Source organism: Pavona decussata, unplaced genomic scaffold (genome assembly GCF_977016875.1).
Source record: "Pavona decussata unplaced genomic scaffold, jaPavDecu1.1 SCAFFOLD_182, whole genome shotgun sequence".
NCBI classification, from domain to species: domain Eukaryota; kingdom Metazoa; phylum Cnidaria; class Anthozoa; order Scleractinia; family Agariciidae; genus Pavona; species Pavona decussata.
The window spans coordinates 165,190-193,056 of NW_028145592.1; the positions used below are offsets into that span (position 1 = coordinate 165,190).

General features: G+C 39.9%; 1 protein-coding gene across 3 annotated transcripts; it reads right to left on the reverse strand.

The window, feature by feature from the left end:
- Positions 1 to 351: 351 nt before the first annotated feature.
- On the reverse strand, positions 352 to 27,853 carry LOC146462978 (uncharacterized). Of its 3 annotated transcripts, XM_085084955.1 has the most exons (31): positions 27,814 to 27,853; positions 27,515 to 27,582; positions 25,810 to 26,352; positions 25,599 to 25,658; positions 25,428 to 25,508; positions 24,471 to 24,728; positions 23,017 to 23,220; positions 21,850 to 22,086; positions 21,445 to 21,701; positions 20,805 to 20,874; positions 19,692 to 19,976; positions 18,813 to 19,085; positions 18,184 to 18,492; positions 16,751 to 17,038; positions 16,096 to 16,342; positions 15,283 to 15,377; positions 14,384 to 14,635; positions 13,502 to 13,600; positions 12,882 to 12,991; positions 12,220 to 12,510; positions 11,485 to 11,622; positions 10,343 to 10,621; positions 9,500 to 9,691; positions 8,236 to 8,451; positions 7,640 to 7,796; positions 7,017 to 7,153; positions 5,727 to 5,981; positions 4,480 to 4,585; positions 3,809 to 4,027; positions 2,943 to 3,100; positions 352 to 2,022 (listed from the first exon to the last, which is right to left on the reverse strand). In XM_085084955.1, the coding sequence occupies exons 2-31, from the start codon at positions 27,570 to 27,572 to the stop codon at positions 1,972 to 1,974; spliced, it is 5,925 nt and encodes a 1,974-aa protein (XP_084941081.1). In that variant the 5' UTR covers positions 27,573 to 27,582; positions 27,814 to 27,853; the 3' UTR covers positions 352 to 1,971. The 3 variants fall into 3 exon arrangements, with proteins under 3 accessions (XP_084941081.1, XP_084941080.1, XP_084941079.1); XM_085084954.1 differs by lacking the exon at positions 27,814 to 27,853 and having other exon boundaries at positions 16,096 to 16,327; positions 27,515 to 27,677; XM_085084953.1 differs by lacking the exon at positions 27,814 to 27,853 and having other exon boundaries at positions 16,096 to 16,330; positions 27,515 to 27,677.
- Between the last annotated feature and the right edge of the window lie 14 nt (positions 27,854 to 27,867).

Consider the following 27,867-nt stretch of genomic DNA (forward strand, 5'->3'; position numbering starts at 1 on the left):
TTAGTTAACCTCGCTTTACGGAAACTGGCCCGTGATCTGTGCACTATTTAAATTGTCCAGTATTAAGTACGTCTGGCTGAACTACAAACTAATACTGAAAATCTCAGTGCAGAGCAAAGTCACACACTCCGTTTGAAGCACTGAGAGAAAATTAATCTTAGAGCAAGACTGCTTGAATGAACGTAAGGTTTCTTCAATTTTATCCCTGTAGCCCGCTCTGTTAAATAAATCAAATAATACCGTGTAATAATACCGACACCCACCCGGATTATAGTATTAACAGGGTTCTACTATATCTGATACTTTTGAATACTGAAGAGAAGAGGAAAGGTGTGTTTCCCTCCATATATCTTAATGTTTGACCCTGGAAAAAGGTTAATCGAATACTTAGCGGTTAAATCAATACAAATTGGTTAATATAGCACAGCCTGAATAGACTTTGATCAATTAAGTATGATAAACCTTTAAATCAATATTGTGATAACAAAAATGTCAAGAATGCTATAATATAAAGTAAAGTTCACATCGTGTCATGTTTTGATTTTCTCTAAATCAGGTTTCTACTTCCTTAGATAAGAGGGTGGGTTAGTTTCTAAACTGTGTTGATGCGTCGGTGGGGGGTGGAAACCAGTGTTTGGTTTATCAACAGTTGATAAGATTTTTGACCAACGTAAAGAGATGGGAGGGCGGAAGCTTCGTCACATCGAATCGATTCTCTGACGATGGGCCAACGCTCGAAACATCAGCTCTCGGATCTCTTTACAGTTACCAAATTACCTTATAGACTCAGTGGACAAAAGCAAACATTCGTTTATCCTTCCTTAGCATGCAAAGCGGATGTAAGCGGGTTTGGGAAGGGGAGGGGAGGGGAAGGGGAGAGACAAATACCTAGGCTACTACTTTCTCATTTATGACACGTGCACGTTATTTAAACTTCGGCCATTCCACTGAGTCAGTAACCTTTGGAAACTCAGGGCTTTACCTGCTTTCGCCAACCACTAAAGTGAATAATAGTAATAAGACATTGTATGGAGTGTATAAAAAAGCAATTGGAATACCAGTTAGGGATGAACAAATGTATCCAAGCATAACCTCTTTTTTGTACTAAGAGGGCAAGTTTTTGATCGTTTTACATGGCGGAAGCCATGCGATAAAGTGAATAATAGTAATGAGACGTTCTATGAAGTGTGTAAAAAAGTAATCGGAATACCGGTTAGGGCTTAATAAATGTATCCAAGCATAAGCTCTTTTTTTGCACTTACAGAGCAAGTTTTCTCCTATCATAAACCTAAATTAAAACGGTACGGACTCTGAAAGTGCTGAGAAATATATTTTCTTCTTCTTCCCCATTTTATGTTGCTATGTCTAGTTAACATACGCCCTTTAGACTATACACGCGTTATATCCAGAAACCACCTTGCCACAAATATTTCACTACAAAAACATATCCGCTGCACCGAACGTGGCCGGCAAACAACAAAGCTTCGATTAGATTGACTTTCCCGTCATACAGGTTCAGGGGTCGACGAGATAAGTTTTAGTGAAATTTGGAAAAGTCACGAAACACAGTGATCAATGTACAATGCCGGTACGTCATAATTAGAGACGGTAGGGCGATCTGACGCACTTCTCAGTGACTTCCATATCCTGATCCAAATTTTGGGTCCATTAACCTTCTTTTTTCAAAGTTGTTTGTCTAGCGTGAACTACTTTTAGTTGACAAAAATATCATAAACTGTGGGCTCACGCAACTCGCTGATGTTGATGCTAAGCAACATCTTAGAGAGAGTGGGTGTCAGAAGTGCAACATCTAAGAGAGAATGGACGTAAGAGGTTATGGCCCACTAGCCAAGTCTCAAGAGTTTCCCTTGAATGTTTGCCGTTTAAGTCAATAAAGCTGTTATTGTTTCTGAGCTGAGTTTATGTTAGCCGAGCACCTTCACTACAAACCAAGTCGTAACATTTCAGTTGCTAAAAATCCTGAGCACAGCGTCGGTTCCTTTGAGGGCCTCCCTGTTTTTCCTGCAAAAGAAACGGTTAGAGAATTTTTTAAACCGAACATTTTATAGCTACTAAGGAGAGTCGGCTGTCGAGCGCACTGTGCGGAGGCTTTCATTGCATACTGCGCGCCGGGGACTGGTTCGATAGCGTCAGAAAAAAATGGCACGCTAGTTTAATAGCAAACATCTACCACAGGGACACCCAACGGCGTATTTCGGTAGATACCTCTTCGGAAGGCCTGAACCGCCTCAGAAATTCGAACTGATTTAGTTTTAAAGAAAATCTAAATTTTTTTTTCGGCCGAAATGTCACCTAAATATTTCATAACACTAGAAAACTAATTCCTTTCGTTTTCAGATGGGCAAAGATCTCGTTAAAAATGCGAATTAAGGTTAGCTAACATGGTTCGTAAAGCCAACAACAGCTCGTAAATACGGGAAATAAGATTCTGTTCCCTAAAACTTTCTGTAACTTACATTTTCAGCTAAAGCGATCGAACAGATCATACTGTAAACGAAAGCTAATATAAGAAACAAATATTTTGAACTGGGGATGAAACATCAAATAGAAGAAAGATCCTCGCGGTTAGTACGCATATATTTACTTTCTCATTCATCCTTCACGGGTATATTACGAACTCACAATAAGACCAGATCCCGGTTGGCTTGATAGCTCAGTTGGTAGAGCACTGTGCACACCGGCATCGCAGAGGTCATAGGTTCGAATCCCGCTCAAGCCTGAATTTTTTCAGGCTTTCTTTTCGCAACTGCTTAAGTTGCGTTCTAACTGCGAGGACCTTTCTTCTGATAAATCATACTGTGTAAGCTTAAACAAATATGGCCACAAAACGACCTGCGAACAAAGGAGACAACGTTTTAAGGACTTTGCTTAAATTTTGCCTTTGGTTACCTCTGCTACAAGATAGAAACAGAAGAACTTACTCTTGGATTCTCTAGCCCTCCGTACTCAATCGTCTCGAATGATGACTCTGAGCTGGTCATGTCCCTTTCATCCATATCACATGCATTTGAAGATGTGTTCGAAGTAGTTGACTGAGTCAAAGTAGTTTCATCTTTTGCATGGTCTTTTGTCCCTTTCTCTGTTGGCAACAGGAAACGCAGTTGTTTTTAATTTGGCATCTCACGACAAGAGCAAAATTAGGGCATAAACTTTAATTACTATCAACTTTCGAAGTGTTATAAATTACACAAGGTCCATAAGGGGTGTGGGACCGTTTAGAGCTCCAGAGATTCGGGCTGAAAGATACAATACTCCAGGGTTCCAACAACAAAAATACTAGGGCTCTAGCTCTCGATGGCTATACAGGGCTCGATTTAACTAGAATCAGCATTTCTTTGTCCGGGATCGAAGTAGAAAAAACGCTTACAATTGCAGGGCTCCAGGGCCCCAAAGACTTTGGGATGCTGAATTACAGCGTCCTTCCCCTGTCCCATGAACTGATAAATGCACAAAAAATGGTCCCTAGCTTTTGAACCACCATTATTCTGGGCCTCATTCCTAGCACTTTAAGGAAAACGCACACATCTGTTGAGGCGAAGACTAAAAACTTCGATCTTTACACACGTAACCGTGATTATACGTATTCGTCACATTTACGTATAGAAATCCTTGCTGTGAAACTCATATATAATTAAGATACGCGGTGAGCATTCTCTAGAACGTCGTTAATTCTTCCCATTTTTTTTCCTCAGCCGTACCGGCCAAGACTTTCCCAAATTTCTCGCATTCCAGCGAAACTTTAAATTCAATGGATGCCTTGTACAAAATACAATGGAGTTATTATCACCTCGATTTTTTCCTCCATTTGTTGGACGTTTCATTGGCAGAGGGTTTGTGCGGTCAGGGCGTGAGATTACAGGGCTTGCCTCCGCAGACTCGAGGGCTGTTTCCTCGAAGGCTCGGCTAATCCTCGGGGAAGGCTGAGGCGAGGGGCAGATTTCGGATCTAAACAGCTGAAGACTAAAAAGTCTGAGGCCAGTAGATGAGCTGTGATGACCACTTGTCCCTATGGCATCAGTAACAAAGGAGCATAGTTGAATGAGTGGACCCCTCGGTGAAAGGCCAGGGTGGCATGTAAGTGTGATCAGTGTGGAGCATTTCAATGTTTCCCTTCTTGTATATTTATTTTTATTTCTTCCTTCTGGTTTAAAATACACTGAAACACACTAGTAGTAAGTACCTTTTTGAACAATAAATACCTGTACAAGGCCTAAAGATCATAAGGACGCTGGAATTTAATTAAATTTACTTTAATATGACCAAACAATAATAATAAATATTATATATTCTGCAGAACGAAGGTAACATGAAAATACAGGAAAAAACTGACAAATTTTAACTTGGACTGAGACGAAAAGATTATGAACTGAATGAATAAAGACTCAGTTACTAGCAGCAAGTCCATAATTATTATGACATATTAGAGTCAGATTTCCTTTCCAAACTATCTTTTCTAACCTTGCCTCGTCTCAGTCGTAGTGCTTAATTTTCGGTTAGACCGTCCAGTTATGGCGTCATTAGCCCGTGCTCGCCTTCTTTTCCTCTCGGATAGAGCTTCTCTAATCTGAGGAACAATCCCACAACACATACGTGTTTAGAAATAAGGGTCCTATTTACAGTCAAGAGCGAGCGCACGCCTGTCTTGCAGGTGATTAGCCGACGCTGCTCGCGAGTACATTAATTGTTTTATTACACCCATTTTGAAATCACTGGTGATCCTTGCAATTTGATTGGCTCTCAACAGTGCGATTTATTCCCAAATTGCACCATTTTTTTCTCTAAATTGCATCCTTTCTTTATCTCATCAAAATGGAAATGAAGTAAGAAAAATAGAATATTAATATTGACAATAAAACTCTGTGATTTCAAATAAGGTGTAATAAAGTGGTAATTGAACTTTGTATCGTGCAGTTTTGGTCTGAAATCATACTTGTGATTTCAAATCAAACTCGTGCTGCGCGCTCATTCGATTTTGAAATCACGCGTATGATTTCAGACCAAGTTGCACTCCACTCAGTTCAATTACCATTATTTATTAAAATAATCACGAAACTGATTTAGTGATATTTTCCTTTCCCCCTGACGCTTACTATTACCATATTTCGTGGGGCACGCAAGGCCGTTAAAACCAATCAAATCTCTGGAACTACGTTATCCAATGAGTCAGTTTTTAATCTGAGTCCGTGACAGATAATGCGAAGTAACGCGCAGTTTCTTTACGCGCACAGCTTACTGAAACTTCAAAAGAACAATTCAGTGGGGTCGAAGTTGCAAGTATATATACTCAAACAATTGGACTATTGGCTCTCAATTATTTATACGCATGATAGATGATTCGGGTTGTGCATTCCGAACAATCCCGCGATAAAAAAAAATCTTAAAACTCTTGAGTCTCCACCGGAGAGTATTGCTTATAAGCTTTCATTTGCATTTGATGAGAGCACTCGGAAACTCGGCGTCATATGTGGGTTGAGTTTGTTGTTGGTTCTCGTCTTTGCTCCGAAAGGTTTTTCTCCGGGTTCTCCGGTTTTCTCCTCTCCTCAAAAACCAACATTTCCAAATTCCAATCTGAGGGCCACAGGTTTGTCAGTCCTAACAGACTGTTAAGTGTCGCCCTCGTTAAACAAAGTTCCAATCAGAGATTTTTTTCTACAGACGTCACTAGGGGCCACCATCGTGTATCATGTAAAATGCATGAAACGTACCTGTTTGTTGAGAACGCAGTGAAACACAAAGATAAGTAATCCTTGCAGCGAGTTAGAGATTGCGAAGATGTAATTAAAAACGATCTTGTCTGAGGCCAAGGTAAGAACACCGAAGGCCCATGTAATTCCCAGGAGAGGAAGCAACACAAAGGATGCTTTGAGCCCGCGTTGGAATCTCTTGGTCAGTGGTTCTTTTCGTAAACTATGACTTGATAGCAAACTTTTAATAACAAGTGCAAAGACAATCATGTTTATCTAGGTGAGAGAAAAAAAGAATAATTTATTTTGGAAAAAAATTGATTATTGAAATTAGAACCGTTGCAACAGAACGGAATAATCATGTCTTGTCAAGCATAAAACTGATAAAAATAGAACAATTCAAATTTTTAAAGAACAACATTGATTACACGTAACTGTTGAGAACAACATTCCAAGATATTTTCCACGCAATTTTATCATGCATGTGCCCATCCAGTCAAGTTTAATCCAACCAGTGCACACAACTACGAAGAAGGGGGATGGATGCTTGCCGAAAATTTGCTACATGAATATTAATGATGCGTCGTGAATCTTAACTGGCGAAAGGGGTACTCCCTTATATGGGCTATATGGGTATGTGCGGCGCCAAAGGGTATGGTTTTTCAGCCGCTTTGGTCATAAATAGGGTATCGATTTTAGCCATTTTGCCGCCATTTTACTAATAAAAAAGGTATCTATTTTTGCACTCTAGTCTTGAAATTTTTTTTTTTTTTGAAGAAGCTTCTTCTTCATCATGATATTTACAATAACTGTGTACGTGCCGCAACGGCTTGTCATGCGCTTCGGTCACGCGCTGGACTCCAGGGGATTTTGAACTGAAGTTGACCACACACTATCAGGTCATAAACAGGGTATCAAGTTTTTGGTCAGATCATAAATAGGGTAGGGAAAATCGCAGATTTTTGTCATAAATAGGGTAAGGGTTTTGGGAAGCCGGCCGCACACCCCTATTCTTTTTTTTGGGGGGGAGTACCCTCCCCCCCCCCCTCGGGCCCATTCATTGCCTATCTCGTACCCATGCAGAGTCCTAAGGCTATTTGCCCAGCGGTTGGTCGCCAGGAGAGGCTCTGGAGCAATGAAACTTTTCACCGTGGGATTTCTGCAGTTAAACAATGCAGAGCCGTCATGGAACAGCCAATCAAAAGATTTAAATGTTTTGATTTCCCCAGAGTCTCTCCTGGCGATCAACCTCTGGCCAAAGAGTGTGAGGAGTCTGGGTACGAGATTGATTCAATAATTATCCACACTTACGCTGACAATGAGGAGCGCTGGCGCCACAAATGCCCAAAGAACGTAATTCTGTGTGTTCAACCAACACGTCTGCATATTAGCGTAGCCTCGCCCCTGTGTCGCTGCCAAGGAAACCGACACAACAAATGCTGGAAAACCTAAAATGATTGGTTTCAAGAAAATAAATCACTGAGTCTTCCTATAAGAAAGTCATTTCGTTGTAGCAATCACAAAGTGTTTCATCAGTGAAGTAAACGTTTCTTCTTTTTATAAAGAAAACGTTTACTCAGTGATACTAAATTGAAAATAGCCAGCTACCAATTGGATTGATGGTTCAGTTGGTAAGGTCGTTGCACCGCCTTGACGTCATTCAAGCTGGCGATGCAAAACTCACCCTTTGCCCTTATTTCTTCCATATGCATTTTCTTTGACATTATTGTTATGATGATGATGATGATGATGATGATTTTATATTATTCACTTTGAATAACCTTTAACCCAAAAAAGGCTACTAGTTCCTGCAGCCTCAATAACAACCTTCTCAGACAACTGACGTCTGCAAGCCATTCATCACAACTCTTTTGACATATTCTTGTTGCAGTGTGACGCCTTTTCTTTTCTACCGAAGATACAATAACACTTACCCCATCCAAGAGCGTAGAAAATTCTGATGTTAATGTCTGAATTGGCTCCAATGATTTTCACCAGTGAGAAATACAGCTGTATGCCCTCTGATAACATCCAACAGATAATGGACAGGACAAAGAAATGTAGGAAGGCTGCTAAGACTGTACAGCTAGTCTATTACATAAAAATTAAAAACAGTTAATCCACTCCACTTTAACTATCTGGCTCCACTGTTGTTTAAAGAGCGGATAATTCTATCCGATTCGGTGGAAAAGTCACTATTCAGTGGATAAAATGTACTGCAATCAATTTCATTTTTTATCCGCTGGATAGCGATTTATCCCCTGGATAAAGTTATCCGCTCTTTGTCAACCGGGGCCTGGTTTTGAACCTTATGATGATAGAGGTAATAGATGGACTGACTTGAAGCTTGCGAGAGCGTCGTTGACTAACATGTGAATCGTGAAAACAAGGCGTTACAAGGTACTGTAACCATGATCACCTCGTTCGTCCAAACACAGTGAACACGTTTACATGGCGCGCCGATCGAATGCACAAGACGAGTGTACACACAACGTGATTATAGAAAGGAACAACTTTCTACGACACTAACCTGATTTTGTATATCAGCAATCTCCATGGCAACTATCAATACGTCTGTCATTGCTATTGCAGCACAGAGATTGATGAGAACAACTGTTCTTTGGGAGCGCAAGTTCTTCCAGAAACAGACCGTCACGAACACACTGATTATGATACCTACCAGAGACAACAGACAACCAACGACGGATACCCAGGAGAGGGCGACAAGATGGCTGGAATAGAGCAGCTGAAATCACAAGCAAATTAGTAGAGATATGTCCCGAAATGCACGCTAATGAGATTCATGGACTGTATGATAGACATCACAAGGTGTCCCCTAACCTTAATTCTTACTCAGGACACAAATAATTCTGTCAAACATGAAGTCATATGAAAACGACAAAAAGGCCTTTAGCATGGAGTAGTAGAGGATGAGGCGTCCTCCAATTTGGATTGTCAGTAGAAGTAAAGCATGAAGGGACCCGGATGGCACGGAAAAAGAAAACAAGGTTTGACAAACGAAAGAAATCTTTTTCATTCTGAAAAATGTTCATTCTGGGTCCCCTCTATTCTCCCCCTGAGGTTTCTAATTTATACTTTACATCCTGTACGTCGTTCATTCACCTCCCGGTTTGAAATGTGTCCTTTCTTCAGCTTTATGCTTAATCAAACCAGAAATGAAGCAAATATACCTTTGTCACTCGGCGGCCATGTTGAGTCTCAGGAGGATAAAAAGTTTCGTTTTCGCACGGCCAGACGCGAATTCAGTGCGAGGCTTGCCGTGCAAAAACAAAGCTTTTTATTCTCCTGAGACTCAACATGGCCGCCGTGTGTAAAGGTCTATTAGAGTTAAAAATACCCCCTAGTTATAGGCGAATCTTTGCTGACGTCATTGTTTACATTTTTCCTTATTAGCATACGACTTAACTCATCGAAGCCTTGGCTGTATATATGAACTAAATGCAAAAGTTGAAAGAGCCGATTAAGTTAAGCGATTTGGGCAATTTTAAGCTCATTACCAGCAATATTGAAGGAAATATGAGCCATCAAAAAGTGCGAAATTGCTAGGTGGCAAAAAAGTTAATGAGCCATACATTCTCTGTAAAATTTCGAGTTTTTAGAAGAGAATTTCTCCGAAACCATTCGATATATCGGATTCAAATTTTCAGAGAAAACTGAAACTGTTATACCCTTTCAATATTCAGAGTTTTTATTTTATTAGCGTCATCATGAGGCAAAGAGTATAAACAAAGATTCGCCTATCATTGTACGGATAGCATTTCAGACGTGGTTACCTGATCATTACCGCTGTCCATCAGTACCGCAAATAAGGTCATGTGATCACAGGCGCACGTTGTGGTCGTGCTGTTTGTATGTGAGGACACCACGTGACATCCATGTGTTGACCAAGTGTTGTTGCGTGCCCTTGTAAGGTGTGTTGTGATATTTAGAAATACGCATGCTCGGTTGATAGCAACTGGGGTAGCCTAGAGAAGAATGGAAATTTGTCATGTTGTATTAGTGATCAACATCCACGTTCTCAGGTTGTTTCCAAAAACAATAAAAAATTAAAATTAGTCAGACGATCATTCCATTCAGTTTTCCTGAGCCTGTCATCACAGCAACTCTTAACTCTGGAGCACTTGTCACCTCAAGCAATAAATTTACAAGGAATTGCGCACCCTTTGATTTGTATTCTAAAAACAGAAAACAAGTAATGAAATGGCAAGCGAAGTAATAACAAGAGAGTAAATGTTGTGGTACTGCGAGTTAGTAATGTTGTTATTCTTGAAAACAGGTTACGCGTTTTCAACAGCAAAAAAATCCAAAAAATTAGAAGTTAAATATTACTTAATTTTATTTCGTGAATTAATAATGTAAATTGTAGTCTAACGAAATGTTCATGTGTACCACCTATACACTTACAATCGTGGACAAAACTGTTGAGAAACTTTTAATCGATCTCCAAATTCGACCGCTACAATGATACGTCAACAACATAGCCCCCTCCCCACCTCCCCCTCATCAATGTTGTGAATGTTGCTCTACCGATAAAAAAAAAAACGCTTCGCAGTTAAAACTTAAGCAAATATACTTTTTTGCAAATTAAAGTACTCCAAAGAAAATGTTTTAAATACCTTCGGTGTTTCAAGAGCTAGTTTAAATGGAGGTTCGATAACATCAGGTGTCGTTGGTCTGTATGTTATTGAAGCCAGTTTCGAGTTCAGGAACCAATCAGAATCATTCATTATAGATGTGTTTAGTGTCCCATGTGCTTCTGTACTTGTGAGCACGTGACCCAGAGTCGAGAAAAACGCACTCACTACAGTGACTGTATTGTTTGTTTGACTGAAAAGCGTCGATGGAAGATCAAGTGAGCTTTGCCCTTGTGTAATCTGTAGGCCATTTGTTGACTCCTGTAGGCATATAAACGGACAAAATAAATTTGAAGTAGACCTATTCTAGGCTTAAAACTTCAGTGAATGTCAAGAGGCTCGGAATCAGTCCAATTGAGGAAAAGTAACAAACTTTACACTAGGAATGGTTACCCCAATTCAACGTCGTTGAAAATTCAGGTTGACAGGCTTACAGATGGTTCAATTTTACAAAAACTTTCTTAAACCTTTTTCTAAAATGTTCTGTAAATAATGGACCAAAAATGGCTGAGATTAAATGTCAAACCAACACACAAGGATATTAATGCAATCAAGACACAGTAAAGGCTGACTTTCCTTCCTTTCGATTGGGAAGAACTACCACCTAAACCGAGAGGAAAACGTTAATGATTTTCGAGCTACAAAAATATAAAGATAATGACATTTTTTAAAACATGGTATTTTAAACTCAGTATAAAATGCGTGTTCTGTATCAAGGTTGCATGGCAAGTACCGCGACAAAAGGTTATTTTTCATTAAAGTTTCAATAGGCCGTTTTCCGAGTTGCTTTGAATCTCACTATGAAAGCGAGGCTAAGTGCAAAGTTTTTATTGTGAAAATTAGTTTTCATTCATGTGCAAACAAAGCTAATTTTCATGTGTAAGGCTTTACACTTAGCCTCGCTTTCATAATGAGGTTCACAGCTGACTAGGGAATGTATTAACTTAAAAGGGGGAGATTGGACACGAAAACATACCAACAGGTTAACTTTTGGGCCAACAGTTTTATTTTGTCGGTGTGCGATTGTTGACTGATTCGGTACGTAAGTTTGCACTGGGTGGATCGTATATCTCACTTTTGTTTTATTTTATTTAAAAATGATACAAAACGCGTACTCAACTCACAGAACTGTTAACTGGAACCTTTACTGATACCAAAACGATGTTTTCAGTGACTATGTGGATACCAGTTGTCTTCAAGGTAGAATGGTGTCCGTATTCATCAAGTGCCAACACCATCTGGTACACCAAGTCATCTTGAATCTATGGGGCACAAAAATTCCGTTTGATGGTGAGTACATGGAGGCAAAAACTCCTTGACAATTCATAAGCCCATTGACCTATCAAATGGTCGATAATCATCATGTTCAGTGACTTTATATCGATAAACCTCCTCCTTATAAGTATGCGGTGTTTTTCTCGTATGCTTATTTCCAACGTTCGAAAAAGCATGACTGTTATGAACTCTATTGACACACGCTTTTCCAGGAAAGTTTTTGAAGCCGTTCAAAAAACTCACAGCACGTGTCTTTTAAACATTACTAAAAGAACTTCGAGTTATCGTAGTACGTCGAACCTGATTTGAAAAGGTTTTAAGTCATAATCTTCAATTCTCGACTTCGTTTTAAATTGTCCCGTCACTGAATCGTTGCTTGAAGTAAATTATTGTGAATTCAACGCTTTTCAGACAGACCAACCTAGCCTCGAGCTGACCGACCTTCCGATCTTCCGACCGTCCGGTCGTACCTCCCATGGGCTAACCACTACAACGGCGCCGACACTGCACCTCTACAGCGACAAACTGAGCTGTTCGTTAAACTAGGTGCGATCTCTTAGGACCAGAATTAAGCCAATTAGTACCTTGAGTGCAGTTTTCCAGGCCGGCAGAGTAGCCAATCTCAACAAATTACTTGAGGTCTTCACCAAGTTCCTCATATCGTGTTGATTACTGAGGGGCTTCGTTCCATTTGCCGCGTTGTATCTTATCAGCTTTGTTAATGCGTCAACCGAAGCCTTCAAATCCCTTCCGTACATGCGACGCGACATCTGTCCCATCTCCGGAGTACTGCCAGCGGCTGTAACGTTTTCTAGGTCCTCAAGGATTGTCCGTAAGTTTCTATTAACTATATACCCCTCTGTGGCGCTTAACACCTAAAGACAGAGAAGATGGAGGAAAACAGCAACGTTGGGTCTAGAGAAGTTTACATCTGTGAGGGATCACTGGCATGGGTAATGGAAATGTTGACTTGTTGTAGCATAATGTTCAAATACTGCACTAAAAAAAAACAACAACAACATACAGTCAAGTCAAACCATATACAAATACCGTGTTTTCACGAACAATACCTGCCGGTAGATTATTTTTATCCTCAATGAGGAAGCTATTGTAAGTTCAAGGAAGTTTACTTTTTAAACAAAGTTTTAGGGGCAACTATTTTAAAAGGTAATTTCAACAGTGGGATCATGAGACCGATTTGTCTTGTGAGCTGTGAAAATCTGATTACACTTTGCTTTCTCCTTACTTCTTCGTGCAGCTCTATTATTTGACGTGACATACAGTCTGAAAAGTCGACTTGGCCCCATTTGGCCTCTTTAAACTGGCCAGTAGAAAGACAAGGCCTGACTGCGAGTCCTAAAGAGAAGAAAATAACGGGCATTACACAATAACAATGTCTAAGTCACTAAGAAGCAAGGAGAATGGGATTTGTTCAGTTTATGTTCCGTCTGTGTGGCTAGTTAAACCTTATTTCCAAGGAAAAGGGAACCTCGGAATAAGGTTCTACGGGCGTTAGCTTGGTTTGTATGGTGAACTGCCAGCAAAAACAGATAAAACAAGTAGATAAATTTTTCATTTCATTTATTTATTTTATTTTTATTTAACAAGTGTAAAACCACTTATTTCTGTCTCTCACCAATGCCAACCTCATATTCACGTTGGTATAGCCAACGTCTATGCCAACGTCATAGTCACGCGCTATGACGTTGTCAAACATCTGAATTGGACCCATCCGGAGTCATCATCACGTGCATTTCATTGGACAACTGAACATTCTACTTCTTGCTGTCCACGGTTGCATTTTTGACTCTCGGTTTGGTCTCAATCATGTCGCTGTCGTGCCTTGCAGTTATTTCAGTTTCTTACCAATGGCATTAGGGCATCGCTGAATGTCAATCACTCCAGGTGACGTCAATGACCACATGATGCCATCATATAACTCTCGCTTACAGACAGCTGTATCTCCTGCAATACAAAACATTGGTATTGTAAGAAGGGCCTAAATAGGATGCTGTAATTTAAGTTATAGGTTAAGCCCCATCCAGACCGGTAATGGTTCTACAACGCTGACGACGACGTCAACGATTGCCTGAATAGTAGGGTCTAGAGAGTGGAGATATAAATGACGCAAACCCAGCCCAGATTTTTCCAACTCTAATTTTGCCATTGTCCTATGTCCAGAAGCAGGGTTCCCACCCCTAGCGTCAAATTACCACTTTCCAGCAGCGACCTGCATCATTTGCAACGTACGCGTCTTACATGGTTGCTCGAAAGGACAAAAAAACGAATAACAGAACAATGCTCCCAGCCCTAAAAAAAAAAACAATGCCGAGCTGCAGGTTATCAGGGTCCAGTGAAGGAAACTTTCGTTAAATATTTTCAGTAACCACACTAAGGATAACCCTGTAACTCAGAGGTTATAGCATCCGTCTGTCGGCTGACCGGTGTGTCAAGAAAGTTATAAGTTTGGCTGCCATTAGCGATTCAGATCTTTTATAGTGCTCATGATCTGTTCGCGATCAAATGGACTTGGCCCCAGATGTTAAAAGAGCGGATAACTCTATCCAGTGGATAAATCACTATCCAATGGATAAAATGTACTCCAACGGGCTCCTGACTCCAACCATTACATTTTATCCGCTGGATACGTCTTACCCTCTGGACAAAGTTATCCGCTCTTTGAAAAACTGGAACCTGGTTTGCTTATTTCCAAAAGGGGTGTCAAGAACTTTAAAAAACGCCTTTTACCTTTATGCAGAACCACAAGCTTTGCTAAAGGACTGGAACCAATCCCATCAGTGTTTTGTATAGTACATCTGTAGTAGGTCACGTGAGTCTGTTCGCCGTCTAGTGGTGGATCTCCTCCAACAGTAAGAGACAGTGAATCATTGTTGTTGTCGATGAGTGCTTCTTGATTTTTTTCTGCTTTTTTGTACCAAGTGACGGACAGTTGTGATATGTTGCCTTGCAACAAATCGCAATGAAACGTGACACTTTCTCCTGAAAGGAAACAAAAGAGAGCGACTGAAAAAAATGGGCCGGGGTAAAAAGAGAAAGAAGCCAAGAAGTATACTAGTACTTTGATACTTTTCTTTCATTGTAAACGCGATACTGAAAGAATAAAAAATGATATTTCATCAAAAGGCGTAAAGTATGAAAGTTTAATCGGTATTCTACTGAGACGCTGTGCACTGACCTAGGTCAAACAAACACAAGGAGTATTGATAAGGATAACTCAAACTCATGTCTGCGTTTTGTAATTGCTATTATTCGGGCTACAACTGTCGCGCGCTTTCAAAACATCCTGATTCACCTTCTGCAATTCTCACGAGCTCTCTCAGGCCTCATGTGCTGCCATTACCTCTCTTACGCCCTCATGAACTCGCATGCAATATTGTTAACTCTCATGCATGGGCAGTCACCAACTTCCATGAAGTATTTTAAACTCTCAAACACTCTCTGTAACTCTTGTGTGTTCCAATCGACCCTTATACGTTCACGTACATCAACTACGTTCGCGCCAACCCAACTCTCATGTGCTCACTACTACTCTTTTACTTTCTTCGGTTGACTTTCATTCCCTCTCCACCGACTCGTAGATTCTCGTTGACTCTGGTCCTCGTTTTTACCAGGCTTTTAAGACTTACCTCCAAACAGTGTCCTCACCAGTGGTGTGATAGCTACTTTAGGGGGTTGAAATACACGCACAATTACAGATTCTTTAATACTTGTCCAAGATTTACTGTAACGAATAGAATACGATAGTGAATAAAAATGAGTTGTTACGTTTTCCTGGATTTCTTTGATTCATCCCGAAATGAACAATTTCCTCATATTGTATAGCACATTTCTTTTATTAATTAAGCCTACTGAAGTGTCATCAATGTACGGGACCCCTTTTTACCAAAGAGACAGTGATATTTTTCTCTAGAAGAAATAAAAAAACTAGAAACATTTCGTCGAAACCGAGGTGCAATTCCGGCTAATCGGACGGGTACTAATCAGCATCGACAAATCTATATCTCTATATATCTCGAGAATCGTAACAGAGCTAAACTCAGGGCTAAAATATCGTCAATTCCTGAATTAGAATAATATGAAATGAAATAATGGCATCCTTAACGAAACTCGTAAATAATAATTAGTTTTAAAAAAATTAATATAACAATCAGAAGTTACTTGAGGGGCTGTTTGAAAACCATCGCAGTCATAAGAAAACTGATACTTTATAGTTATTAAGCGTACCACCGACGATCAATCACCTTTATTTAGGCATGAATGCTTAGAGCAAATTGCGGGTACCCTCCGCCGGCCCCCCTCCCCTCCTCTTTCCCCCCCACCCCTCTAAGTTAAATAGTGTTAAGATATGACATGTGTGAAAACCCGTCATTTTGCATTGTTTGACCAATAGAGGAAGAACTGATTGTTACTGATGTTCATATGATGATGATTTGTCTCACCTAACAGTGCAGGTATAGTTTCCCGAGTCTGCCTTTTTGGTCGATCTGATGGTCAACACAGAGCATGTGCTGTTATGCTGGTCAATTTTCAACCAATAGGATGGCTTCAAGGTCACATTGTCCTTTTCCCAAGAAAATGTCAAAGGGGCAGGTCCGACCGCTGTGCAGTAGATTGTCATCACAGTCCCGGCTTGTCCCGTAAAATGCGTAGTAACAGTAACATTGCTCAGATCTGCTAATTTAAAACCTAAACATTATTTCAAAGTATAAGGTCACTAATATTGACACAATAACGTAATGCAGAGGTCTGGCCATGCAACATCTAGCCACAGCATTCGGCGCAGTAGGCTAAGCGTGTATTTGAAGACCTACTTGTAGGATCTTGTGTGTGCAATGGGTCTAAATTTTGTTTGCAAAACCATTTTCTTCGTCACTCGCGGCTGCATAAAGCTTCACCAATGCACAGAGTGTAAATAATAAAAACCCGGGTGTAGATGAAATTAAATTCTAGGTTTTCAACAGAATTTACGAGCGAGAATAATTGCTGCTCTGGAAGTTTCTGTCAAGGGAAATGATCGCCAACTGGGATGGGAAGGACGTCGCGAAAACTAGGTTTTTAGCATTTGGGTTTGATTGTATTATAAAAAGAACTTACCCGGAGAGATTGTTTTAAAGGTGGGGCTAAACACACCAACTTGTTTATCATACACCAGGCGACTGATAAACTCATAAGAAGTCCCATAATGAAATTGTCCTGTGATAGTTAACTCTTTCGCAGGGTTTGTGTAGTTTCGTTCGATCCAGGCCAAATGACCTTCTCGTCTAAACCGAACCGACAGAACACTGGGCTTAGCCATGCCGTTACACCTGTATGCCGACCATGTGATTACTGCGGTTGTGATGTTGACGAAAGTTGCTCGAAACGTTTTCGGCGGATCGGGGTCTGTAAGAAGGATTATAGAAAATAATGAAACATTTCACAAGGAAGAAATGGGAAAGAAGAAGGTTCCTATGCGCAGTACATAAGTTCTAACCTTATCTTGACCTATCTAGACCGAGAAAGCAGATTCTGTCCGAGGCGACCTTGAATGTTTTACAGGAAACGGAATTTTTTCCTTTTCAATTGAAAAAAAATTGTCTTTCTCACCATACGTTTTACACTTTTAACTTATTTTAGAGTCATTGTATTGGTTTCGAGTACTTTGTGGTCCATATTATTTTAAGTTTTGGGGAAATTCGGAAATCCAAGATGGCCACGTCACATGACGTCACCACTTTCCGTTATGGACCTCAAAAGGAACATCTTTAGACGAACTATTATTCCTTCAAGTTTCATTGTTGTAACTTTAATTCTCTCGGAGATATAGAATAAAATCTGCCCCCTATGAGCCTTAAAGCCACTGGCTGATGCAAGGCAATCTCCACAGAGAAATTAACCCACCTGGTTTTCCCTCTGGGTCCAGTTGTTCAAAGCCCGATTAAGCTAATCCTGGATTAACGTGAAGTTTGATTCGAGTTTAATGACTAATCATCAAAGATTCTTCCAAAGTCCCGCAGTTTTGACTTTAGACTTGTCTTTACCATTAGCTTAAAATTAAATTTTAAAAACGTTTTTAACGAGCGAGCTGGAAACCTCGTGTAACTTTTAATCGGGGATTAGCGTTAATCGGCTTTCGAACAACCGGGCCCTGGAGTTTAATATCCGCTCGTGGGTTTTACTTATGGAGACAAGCACTTTTTTAAAAACCCCAATCAATGCTCAGGGTAAACTTACGAAAGCTGGCGACACATGGTGCAACATTTGTTGATCAACAAATGTTGCAGCTCCTGTTCAACAAATGTTGAACAGTGTGTCATGCAGTGTTGAATGTTGAAATAGGCCGTTCAAGTTGTGAACGTTGTTGAATGCAGTTGAACGAAATTAATAGAGATGAGTTCTATTCCATTCAACAAGTTGCCACTTGTTGAACGGCGCTAACCAACCGTTTTCCAGTCTCAAGCTGGTGACACACGGTTCAATATCGTGCAACATTTGTTGCACCAGCTAAAGACTTTGTTCTATGATCTGAAATGTAAATGAAGACAAACCTGATAGGTGAAGAGTCACAGTGACGTTTGAAGATCCCAACAGATTGTACGCCATACAAGAGAAGAAACCAGAGTTGCGACAGCTCATCCTTCTTGTACGAACTGAAATTTCCCATTCTATGCCCCTTGTCTGCCTTTGTCGGTTAAACTTTACACTGGAAAAACTTGAAAATTGTAATATGAAACGTGGCTTGGGTTCCGCTGTAACTTGGCATCGCAGATTCACTGGTACTCCTCTCTCCACAAATACTGTTTTGGCGTTTTCGATAGCCTTGTCGTTGACAAGAAAATGAATGTTGCTTGGTTTAACTGCAAAAATATTTAATTATACCTGTAACACGAGTTTAGAATAATTAATTAGCTAATTAACTAAATGGTTTGAAACCGATAACCCGAGGCAAAAATTCACGGAGCAAAGAAAAGAGCTTATTCAACAATAAACTTGGCGTAAACATTTGTGGTCACCACCGTGCTGTACCTCTAACCTCGAAAGTTGTGAAAATTCTTAGCCGTAGCTTCATTGTTGGTAAAAAATTTTTGATGAAAAATAAACGAACAAAATAAAAAGCAAACACTTTCAATTTGCTCCCAATGACTTTTGCGCTAAGCGAATAAAGGTTAATACTTACTATTTGTAAAGAAACTCTTTGTCCTGCCTCTACTTCTACCAACAGAATTTATGGCGTACACTCTGACAACATATTGCCTCCCTTTTACAGGGTTTTCAAGGTCAAAAGTTTTGTTGTCAAAATAGCCAGCAGTCGTCCAGTTAGATGACGAACTTTTCTTGTACTCCACCACGAAGTGTGACGTAGGAAGACACTGATAACGAGGATCTTCTGTCCATGTGATTTGTTTTGTTGATGGATCTAAGTTGAGATTTGACGGCATGCGGGGTAAATCTACATTGGGTTAAAAATATTAATTGTTACAAGAAAAACTATGATCATTATCATGGTCATCATCTCCAACTTGATCATCATCGTCATCATCAATATCGTCGTCATCATCATCATCATCATCATCTTCATCATCATCACCATCATCATGTGATAGCGATGCATTAATTAACGTGGATTTATTCCTTTGCATGTTTAAATATTACAATCAGACCACTAGCAAAATGCTTCAGGGGATTCCGTTTCTAATGAACTGGTATCTCATCCATTCCATTCAGATGGGTGGAGGGAAGGGGGAATAGCATACACTCCCAAGAGCCAGAACTGATAGCCTACTGGTTCATTTATTTCGGTTTCAGATAAGCTAGTAGCTTGTACTTAATATGGTTTGGCAATATCCTCTTATTGAGACCTTATTTGCGTCCATTAAAAACCTTTCGTCGGTTAACGTGTTTACGATCTTGAAATGAGGACAATAAAGTAAAACTAATGCAGTAATAACCTTTTTCGCGATTACTCGACTCATTAAGCCCACCTTTTCAGACATGAATTTAAATTTGTCACATTGGTGTGTCTGTGTATTTAAAATGCGTCATGGAATATTATTACCTAATATGATAATAGTGAACTGCTGCTGGTCAATACCGTGGTCACTCACTGCCACGCATGCGTAATTTCCCGCCACTTCGCAGTCGGCGTCTTTAACTTCCAGAGAGCTCACTTTCTTATCACCCAGGTCGTCTTGTTTGATGACGTAATGGTTTCCCTGTTTGATTGGTTTCCTATCACGATACCAGGTGATATTGACTGAGTAGGCTGCTTCGCAGTCCATGACAGTTGTATTTTGTAGGTTGGTTGAATAACTTCTTTTCTGTGACAGGATAACTGGGAGATCTATTTTAAAGAAAGAAAACTTCATGTGTCCAATACAATTTTTAAAGGGAGCTCGCTATGTTTTATATACTTCTGAGCATTGTACTTTTATTTGCTCTTTGAAGTTTCAGACAATCCAAAAATGCCACAATGTATTTTTGTCGTATTATTTTTCTTCCCTCATGAAGAAGAAGAAGAAGAAGAAGAAGAAGAAGAAGAAGAAGAAGAAGAAGAAGAAGAAGAAGAAGAAAATATATAAAGGCTCCTGTCAAACTTAATGTGCGTTTGTGTCAATTTTACCTCTTTCACGTCTTTCTTAATTTCTTGCTTTCTTATTTTTAAAAAGACGATGTCTGTTTTTCTTACTGCGCATTTCACTATAGTCCGAGAAAGCCTGGGCCGAGTTGTTCAAAGCCCGATTAGGCTAATCCTAGGTTAACTTGAAGTTTGATCCAAGTTTAATTACTAATCAATAAGTATTTTTCCAAAAGATGTTTGCCCTTCAGTTTGTACTTAGACTTTTCTTTACCTTTAGCTAAAAATCGGCTTTTAAAAACATTTTTAACGATTGAGATACAAACCTCGATTAACTTTTAAATCGGGGCTTAGCGTTAATCGCCTTTCGAACAACTGGGCCCTGGTTTCTTAGTGATGGTGCTGATCAGCACAAAGGTATACTTTCGTGCGATCTACGACTATGCAGAACAGCAGAAGAAGAAGAGTGCTTCGCAGGATTTCCAAACTCAGCCAGGCGCTGGTCACCTTATTTTGCGCGTATTCAGAAATAAGTGATTACGCACTCTCTTTTCCAAAATTCGTTTACAATTTCTGTGCACAAGCAATACTTACTAACAATATTGATGAAGATATCATCCACAAAGATTCCTCCACTGCCCAATAACTCGCCGCGAAGGATGACCTAGATTTAACAGAAGCGAGTGAGGGCCGTCTCTCTCACACTTATTAACGCCATACTATGACTACTACTACTACTAATGATAAAGATGATGATGAGGAGGAGGAGGAGGAGAAGGAGGGGGGAGAGGGAGGAGGAGGAGGAGGAGGAGGAGGAGGGGGTGGAAGAAGAAGAAGAAGAAGAAGAAGAAGAAGAAGAAGAAGAAGAAGAAGAAGAAGAAAGAAGAAGAAAAAAGAAGAAGAAGAAGAAGAAGAAGAAGAAGAAGAAGAAGAAGAAGAAGAAGAAGAATATAGAATTAGACGTAATATCACACGACAGGTTGGTTTTAATCAGTGTAGGCCGGCTCTCGTTTTTCTTTAGCAAATCACTCAAACTCAACAACAACAACAACAACAAACAAAAGAACACATTTAAGAAGAACGCACAGCATCAAAATTAAATAAACGGCCTTGCTGGGATTCCAGAGATTCAGTCGCCTAAAATTATAAATAGTATAATCTTATTTGACTCTACTGAAAAAATAAAAATAAAAATTAATATTTGTTAACAGTTTTTTGAGAATGACTGGTTTACCTGGAAACTAGTTTTGGCAGAAAACTCAGTCTTGAGATGGTTCCATTTTCTGCTCTGTTGTTTCTTCACGTTCGACAATGTTTCGTTTGCAGTTGAATTCCAGAGGACAATAATAGACATAATCTTTTCCGACCACCCCTCCATATAATACCACATGGATAACGACACTTTTCTTCTGGGGGTGCTTTGGTTCTGAAATTTTCTACTTGTGACTTCACTGCGGAGTTGACCGTGGGAAACTAAGCCGAGAAATTTTCCTGGAATCAAGGAAGAGAACGCATAAACGAAAAACCACAACAAGGTGCAAGAAAACAAGGACAGGAATAGATGTGTTGATATGATACTGACTAATTAACACTAATCACAATGTCAGCTGAGAAGATTTGCATTAGGTAAGGTCTTTACCTCCGCACACATTGCCCGTATGATCATGACGAAGGGAGCCATATCTGCTGAAAGCTTTCCAATGATGATCTTTGATTGACGCATTCCGCCATTGGCAATAACCGCTGTTGAAACTACAGTAGAACCCAGTAGGTTCAATACAAGTGAAGTTGCTTGATTTGCTGCTGTCTTCTTCACACCATTGATTTGATGGACAGGGATTTAAAAGACAGCGACTTGTGAATGGTGATGAAAACTCTAGAATAAATGACATTTAACTAGTCAAACAATCTATGTCGTTATGCACCCTCCCCCTCTCTCAGTCCAAACACCACAAATAAAACGTTACTACAGAAGAAACTAGTACATGACTCCTTGAAAAGCAATAGCGACATGAGCTATGCACTCACACGTGATTAAGTTTTGCGTCTTTTCGGCGAGAGTGGGGGCGTTTCGCCGCCGTGAAGTTCGAGAAAAAGGAAAACAATATTTTGGAGGTAAGACAAACTACATCGCTTCTTTTTATTCGCATCATACGCCGGCATTCAAACGCAAGAAATATTTGCCAACACAATAGCAAGTGATCAAAGGTCACTGAGTTGAGCACCGTTGACGTTAACGTTGACCGCATGCATCGTCTCGATTTGCAGCAAGGTCCATATAATTAAAAAGACACTTTTGCTGTGCACCGCAAGTAATACATGCAATTCCAGTTTTCTCAATACCTTTTACTGCATCACTCCCTTGATTTGTGTTGCGTAAAAGTTGCTCAATTACATATTTTTATAACACATTTTTTGGTTCCCTCAAATTTCATGTACTCCGGTACATTTTGATCAATATTCTTGCCGTGATGTGCATTAGCAGTTTATTACACTGTCAAGTTGTACGCTTGTGAAACAAAGTTGATTGAGTATTTGATTGACTGACTGAGTATTAAATTTACTGACTGACTAACTAGTTGACTGGCTGGTTGATTGGTTGGTTGATAGATTGATTGATTGACTGATGATTTGATTGTCCGATTGATTGATTGATTGATTGATTGATTGATTGATTGATTGATTGATTGATTGACTGGTTGATTGATTGAGTATCATTTGATACCACCTTTGACCACCTAGCTCTGAGTGCCGTCAAACTGTTTAAAATCAAAAGCAGCCTAGCCTTTGACGTTAATTAACTTACTTTTTAAATACATCTCTTTTACTTCCTGTTTTGATAGCGCATGCGTCCAGAAGGCGAGGTTGCTCATTCTCATCGTTGAAAACCCTCCTAATCCTTTATAGCTACCAACAGACAACAGACTGGCCTCCTGGGACAAGGACATGTTTACTAAAACTGGTGCAGAGGACCGTGATAGAAGCTGACCATTTTCGTAGTACAACATTTCTAAAGAATAAACAGGAAGAGGAGTTTAAATCTCCATTAAATAAGAAAACTGCATTTAGTGAAACAAAACCAAAATATAGTACGTATATCTGGTATATCCGAGGCAATAGTAATTGTAATGAGGCCACGATAGTCCGTACTCCTTTACACTGGTCAAACGCGACCTGCAAGGATACTCATGGTCGCTCGAGTAAGCGAGGTCATTCAGTCATCCTCAATGCAACGAATGGACAGGTACATATTTTTTGAAATATTAACCGAAATAACCGTTGATTTGAAGTCCTCAGTCTTATATCTGGTACTAGATCAAGGTATCTCATTTTTTTTTCTTTGTTATCAGTCATTTTGACCAGTTCGTTTCGGTAGAGGCTTTCTACATACAATTCAACTCGGTTTCTGTGGTATGAAGCTATCATCAGCCTATTGTTACTACCCCTAGATGGGCTGCAAAACCATTTACTTAAACAGACACTGTCACCCATTATAGTGTTACTTTGAACAGCCGGAGAACATAATTCTATTGATGGAAACGTTAAAACAATATGGATTAGTTTTGTCAAAAGTTACCCTACTAGTGCACAGCTAGAATTTAGTATAAATTATCTTTGCCTTCGGATGGCTTGGACTCTGAAATGGATTGCAATAAGTTGCTAAGCTTCATCAGGGTTTATTTTGGAGAAATGGCTAGAAACTGATTATAATTAATTTGTTCAGTCTCCTTGCAATAGTCACTTACTATTTTCCTCCCAGTTCTCTAGGAGTAATTTTATGGCAAATAAAGGGAACTTTGTCAAACTGACTCGAGCAATGTATAAGGGAGCTACAATTTGTTTTTCAAGAAGTTGTGGTGCTGCGTTGGTGAGGAGTTGAAAGAATGTTTGGTTTGATCCATAGAGTTGAAACGTAATTTGGCCACCGTAAAGAGATTCGAGTGCTGACCTTTTTTACATCAGCCCTTTGTCCAAGTATTTGAGCAGCTTTGGTCAAAACACAGAAAAATCTCCGTGACAGTGTCACTAAGTTTGAGGATTCACTGGTATCGTTTTCATGCACGTGGGTTTCGGTCAAATAAACTTGAGTGGAAAGACAACATGGAGTTAAGTTTCTTGTCAAAGGAAACAACAACTTTGAGAGCAGGCTTGAGCCGCTGATCTTCAAACCATATTTAAGTCCTACACACTAACCACTATATGTATAAAGCTTCAAACCTTCAAAACAAGTAAAACAGGTTTTAAACAGGCTTTACTTACTTTGGTAGTTCCATGTGACTGTCACGTAAAACCAACCCACAGGAAAACAATCCCGCTGAATTTTCCAAAGATTAGAGCCGGACTGCAGCTCTACAAGGAGTTTGCTATTGTTGTTGACTTGAACTGAAAGTACCGAGCTGTTAGCTTTGGTGATTGACAGGACGTACATGCCATCAGTGAACTGAAGCCAAAATGCAAATGAAATTCCCTGCTGACACGTGTTGAAGTCGTTATTCATACAACTGTTGCGTAATTCGCCTGAAAGTAGAAAACAGTATTTTTAATACAGAACCTCACTATGATTGTTTCATGGCCTGGACATTCAATCATCCATTTTGCAAGTAAAATCGGCTTTTATTCTATTATTCATCGTGGACTCTCGTCCTTGTGCACACGTACTGATTAGTTGAAAGCTGTGTTCATTGAAGGGGTGCGTTTTCTGTGTGAGTGGATGTGCCTTTATACTTGGCCCAAATGTGTATCCACTCTAAATCTCTTGGAAATTAGATTCTTTATGTAAAGTGTTTCCGTATGATAACATAACATAACATAACATAGCATAACGTTACATGACATGTTGTTTTATAAAAAAGATTTCCACTCAACAAAACGAGCACTGTGATTGGTTGATTCTTGGTCACGTGCCCCTGATCAAATACAAATGTATCCCGACCGGGATACAATTCCGCAGTTGTTGCCCTCTCAGTTGTTCGTTTGTTTGTTTATTTGTTTGTTTTGCTGTGATTGTTGGAGGGAAAGTCTAAATATATAACAAAGCACTTAATGTATGGTCCCTTGGTAAACTAGTTAGTTTTGTTTTCCCTCGAGTCCTGATGTTTCCCTTGACTTCAGGACTCTCGGGAAAACAAAACTAACTGTTTCCTTCGGGACCATACATTAAGTGTATAATATGACATGACATGACACTTCAGTACCCAAACCAAATAGCTTGCTAACCTAGGTCGACAAAACCTCCTCCTGTGCGTACAAGACTCATCACGTTTCCCATTTGGGGATCTCTAACAACCTTAGCTGCACCTGAAACATGGCAAGAAATGAAAATAGGAAAGCCTTGTAGGAAACTAACATCAAGCGATTTCAGTGAGTGTGATTAGGAGATGTACTTGCCTTTGGCTTCCGGGATTTTTCGGTTAAAAGACCAATAAAATTGTGCAGAGTAATTCAGAGCTGTAGATAAAAACACATGATATAACTATCAAAATTCATTTTACTCAAGTAAATAACTCAAAGACGGCAATGTCGGAAGCCAAATCTCACTTTCCATTCTCTTGAAGAAAGCGGCACCCTTTATGAACACGAAAACCGTTCCGTGACATACCTGGCGTGATTCTCAGTTTACAAAAATAGCCAGTGTATCCGCTGCGTTTGTCACACAAGCATGAATGGTTTCTGAAGTTATTTGAATATTGACAAGTTCCTCCAGGATCACAAGAGTTGTATAACTCACAGAAAGTCTTCTCTTGGCAGTTCGATCCAGTAAATCCGTCCGTACACTGACAATAAAACGAATTTGTCGTGACAGAATCCCTTTTACATAGACCGTCATTCAGACAATACCCCGAAGCGTGACAAGGCAATCGTTTCTCACAGAAAACACCTTCATATCGCCCATTGCTCTGGTCGCAATTACAGAAGGTGGTGTTAGTCCGACTGTCTAAATCACATTTGCCACGCCTAAAGCAATCAGAGTCGTTTGAGCATTGCAGTCTGATTTCGCAGAAATTTCCCACATAACCATAAGGACAGCTGCAGCTATTGAGTTCACAGAGCCCGCCATTTTTGCACTCTGCATTACTGTTACAGTAATTCGATGATAGGCGTTTGTTCCGATGGTTTCTTGTTGATTGCGATGCTGTAATCACTGAAAAGTTAAGGTCAGGTTTCGGTTAGCCAATCATTTTCTAAGTTAGTCAATATGTGATTTAAGTGAACAGTCGACGATAAACCAGTACGTTATTCACTCAAACAATTAGTTAGCAGTACGTTAATATTCAGTCAGAAGTCAGTCAACGCTCTCCAGTTACTCAGCCAGTCATCCATCCAGCCAGTCCGACTGATACAGTGAGTCAGCTATTCAGTCATGATGGATCAGAGAATGAAACTTTGCAGTGTATGTTGAATTTCTAAAGTGAGCCAATGAATTTCCCAATTGGCGTTAGCCCTAGTGTGGAAATTATAATGGAAGATATGCACGAGGCAAAGTGCTAAAGTGATTAACCCATGAACTTCTCCCTGAGCGTTTGCCTTGTCAAGGCACTGCACTGCAGATCTAGAGTTAATTGTCTGATCCATTATTTGTGTCCTTAATGCTAGCGGCACAACATTCACTTGTACCAGCTTTACTTTCACATTGCCGCAATGTGCTGATGTGTACCACCATAATCATCTACGACTGGCTCCCGTTTGGCCTCGAAGCTCAGTCGGTAGAGCAACGGACGATCAAACCCGGAGGTCGTTGGTTTGATTCCCACCGAGGTCGGAGTCTTTTCTTTGCCTCGTCTGATCTACCATTTCCTTACTATAGCTAACACTCAGTGGGAAATCCACCGGCTCACTAAAGCACTTTTTGAAATTATTCTTTTTTTCATTCATTCATTCATTCATTCATTCATTCATTCATTCATTCATTCATTCATTCATTCATTCATTCATTCATTCATTCATTCATTCATTCATTCATCCATCCATCCATCCATCCGTCCGTCCGTCCGCCCGTCTGCCCGCCCGTCCGTCCGTCCATTCATTCATTCATTCGTTCGTTCGTTCGTTCGTTCATTCGTTCGTTCGTTCGTTTGTTCGTTCGTTCATACAGTCAGTCAGTCAGTCAGTCAGTCGGCTTGACAATTATGCAAGGCATACATGTAACTCATCACTGAAATGTTGTTAAAACATGTCAAAAATTGTATTGGATCAGGCTAACACGCTTGACAATTATGCAAGGCATAACTCATTACTGAAATGTTGTTCAAACATGTCAAAAATTGTATTGAATCAGGCTAACACGCGTCTCAGTTTTTACTAACCATGTAAACAGAAGGGAAGAAACAGAATGAGCCAGAAACCACCGCAAATAGCTTTCATTATAAACAACCTGAAACCAAAACAGAAAAAAAATATAAACAATTTTAGGACGTGTATCATGCAGTCGCGCACTCTAAAACAACTAAAAATAAATCCATGAGATCTCCTAAAAAAAAATAGGCTAACTCGTAAACTGATATTCTTTATAGTCGGCCAAACTGAATCTGCGGCAGTCGGGTTGCGTTTAAACTTTTCAGAGCCAGCGGACTCAAAATGCATGGCATATCGTCCTAGCGCTAACCTTCTTCTGTCGGGATCTTTTCTAATCGTAGATAATCATACCCCCTAAAATGTA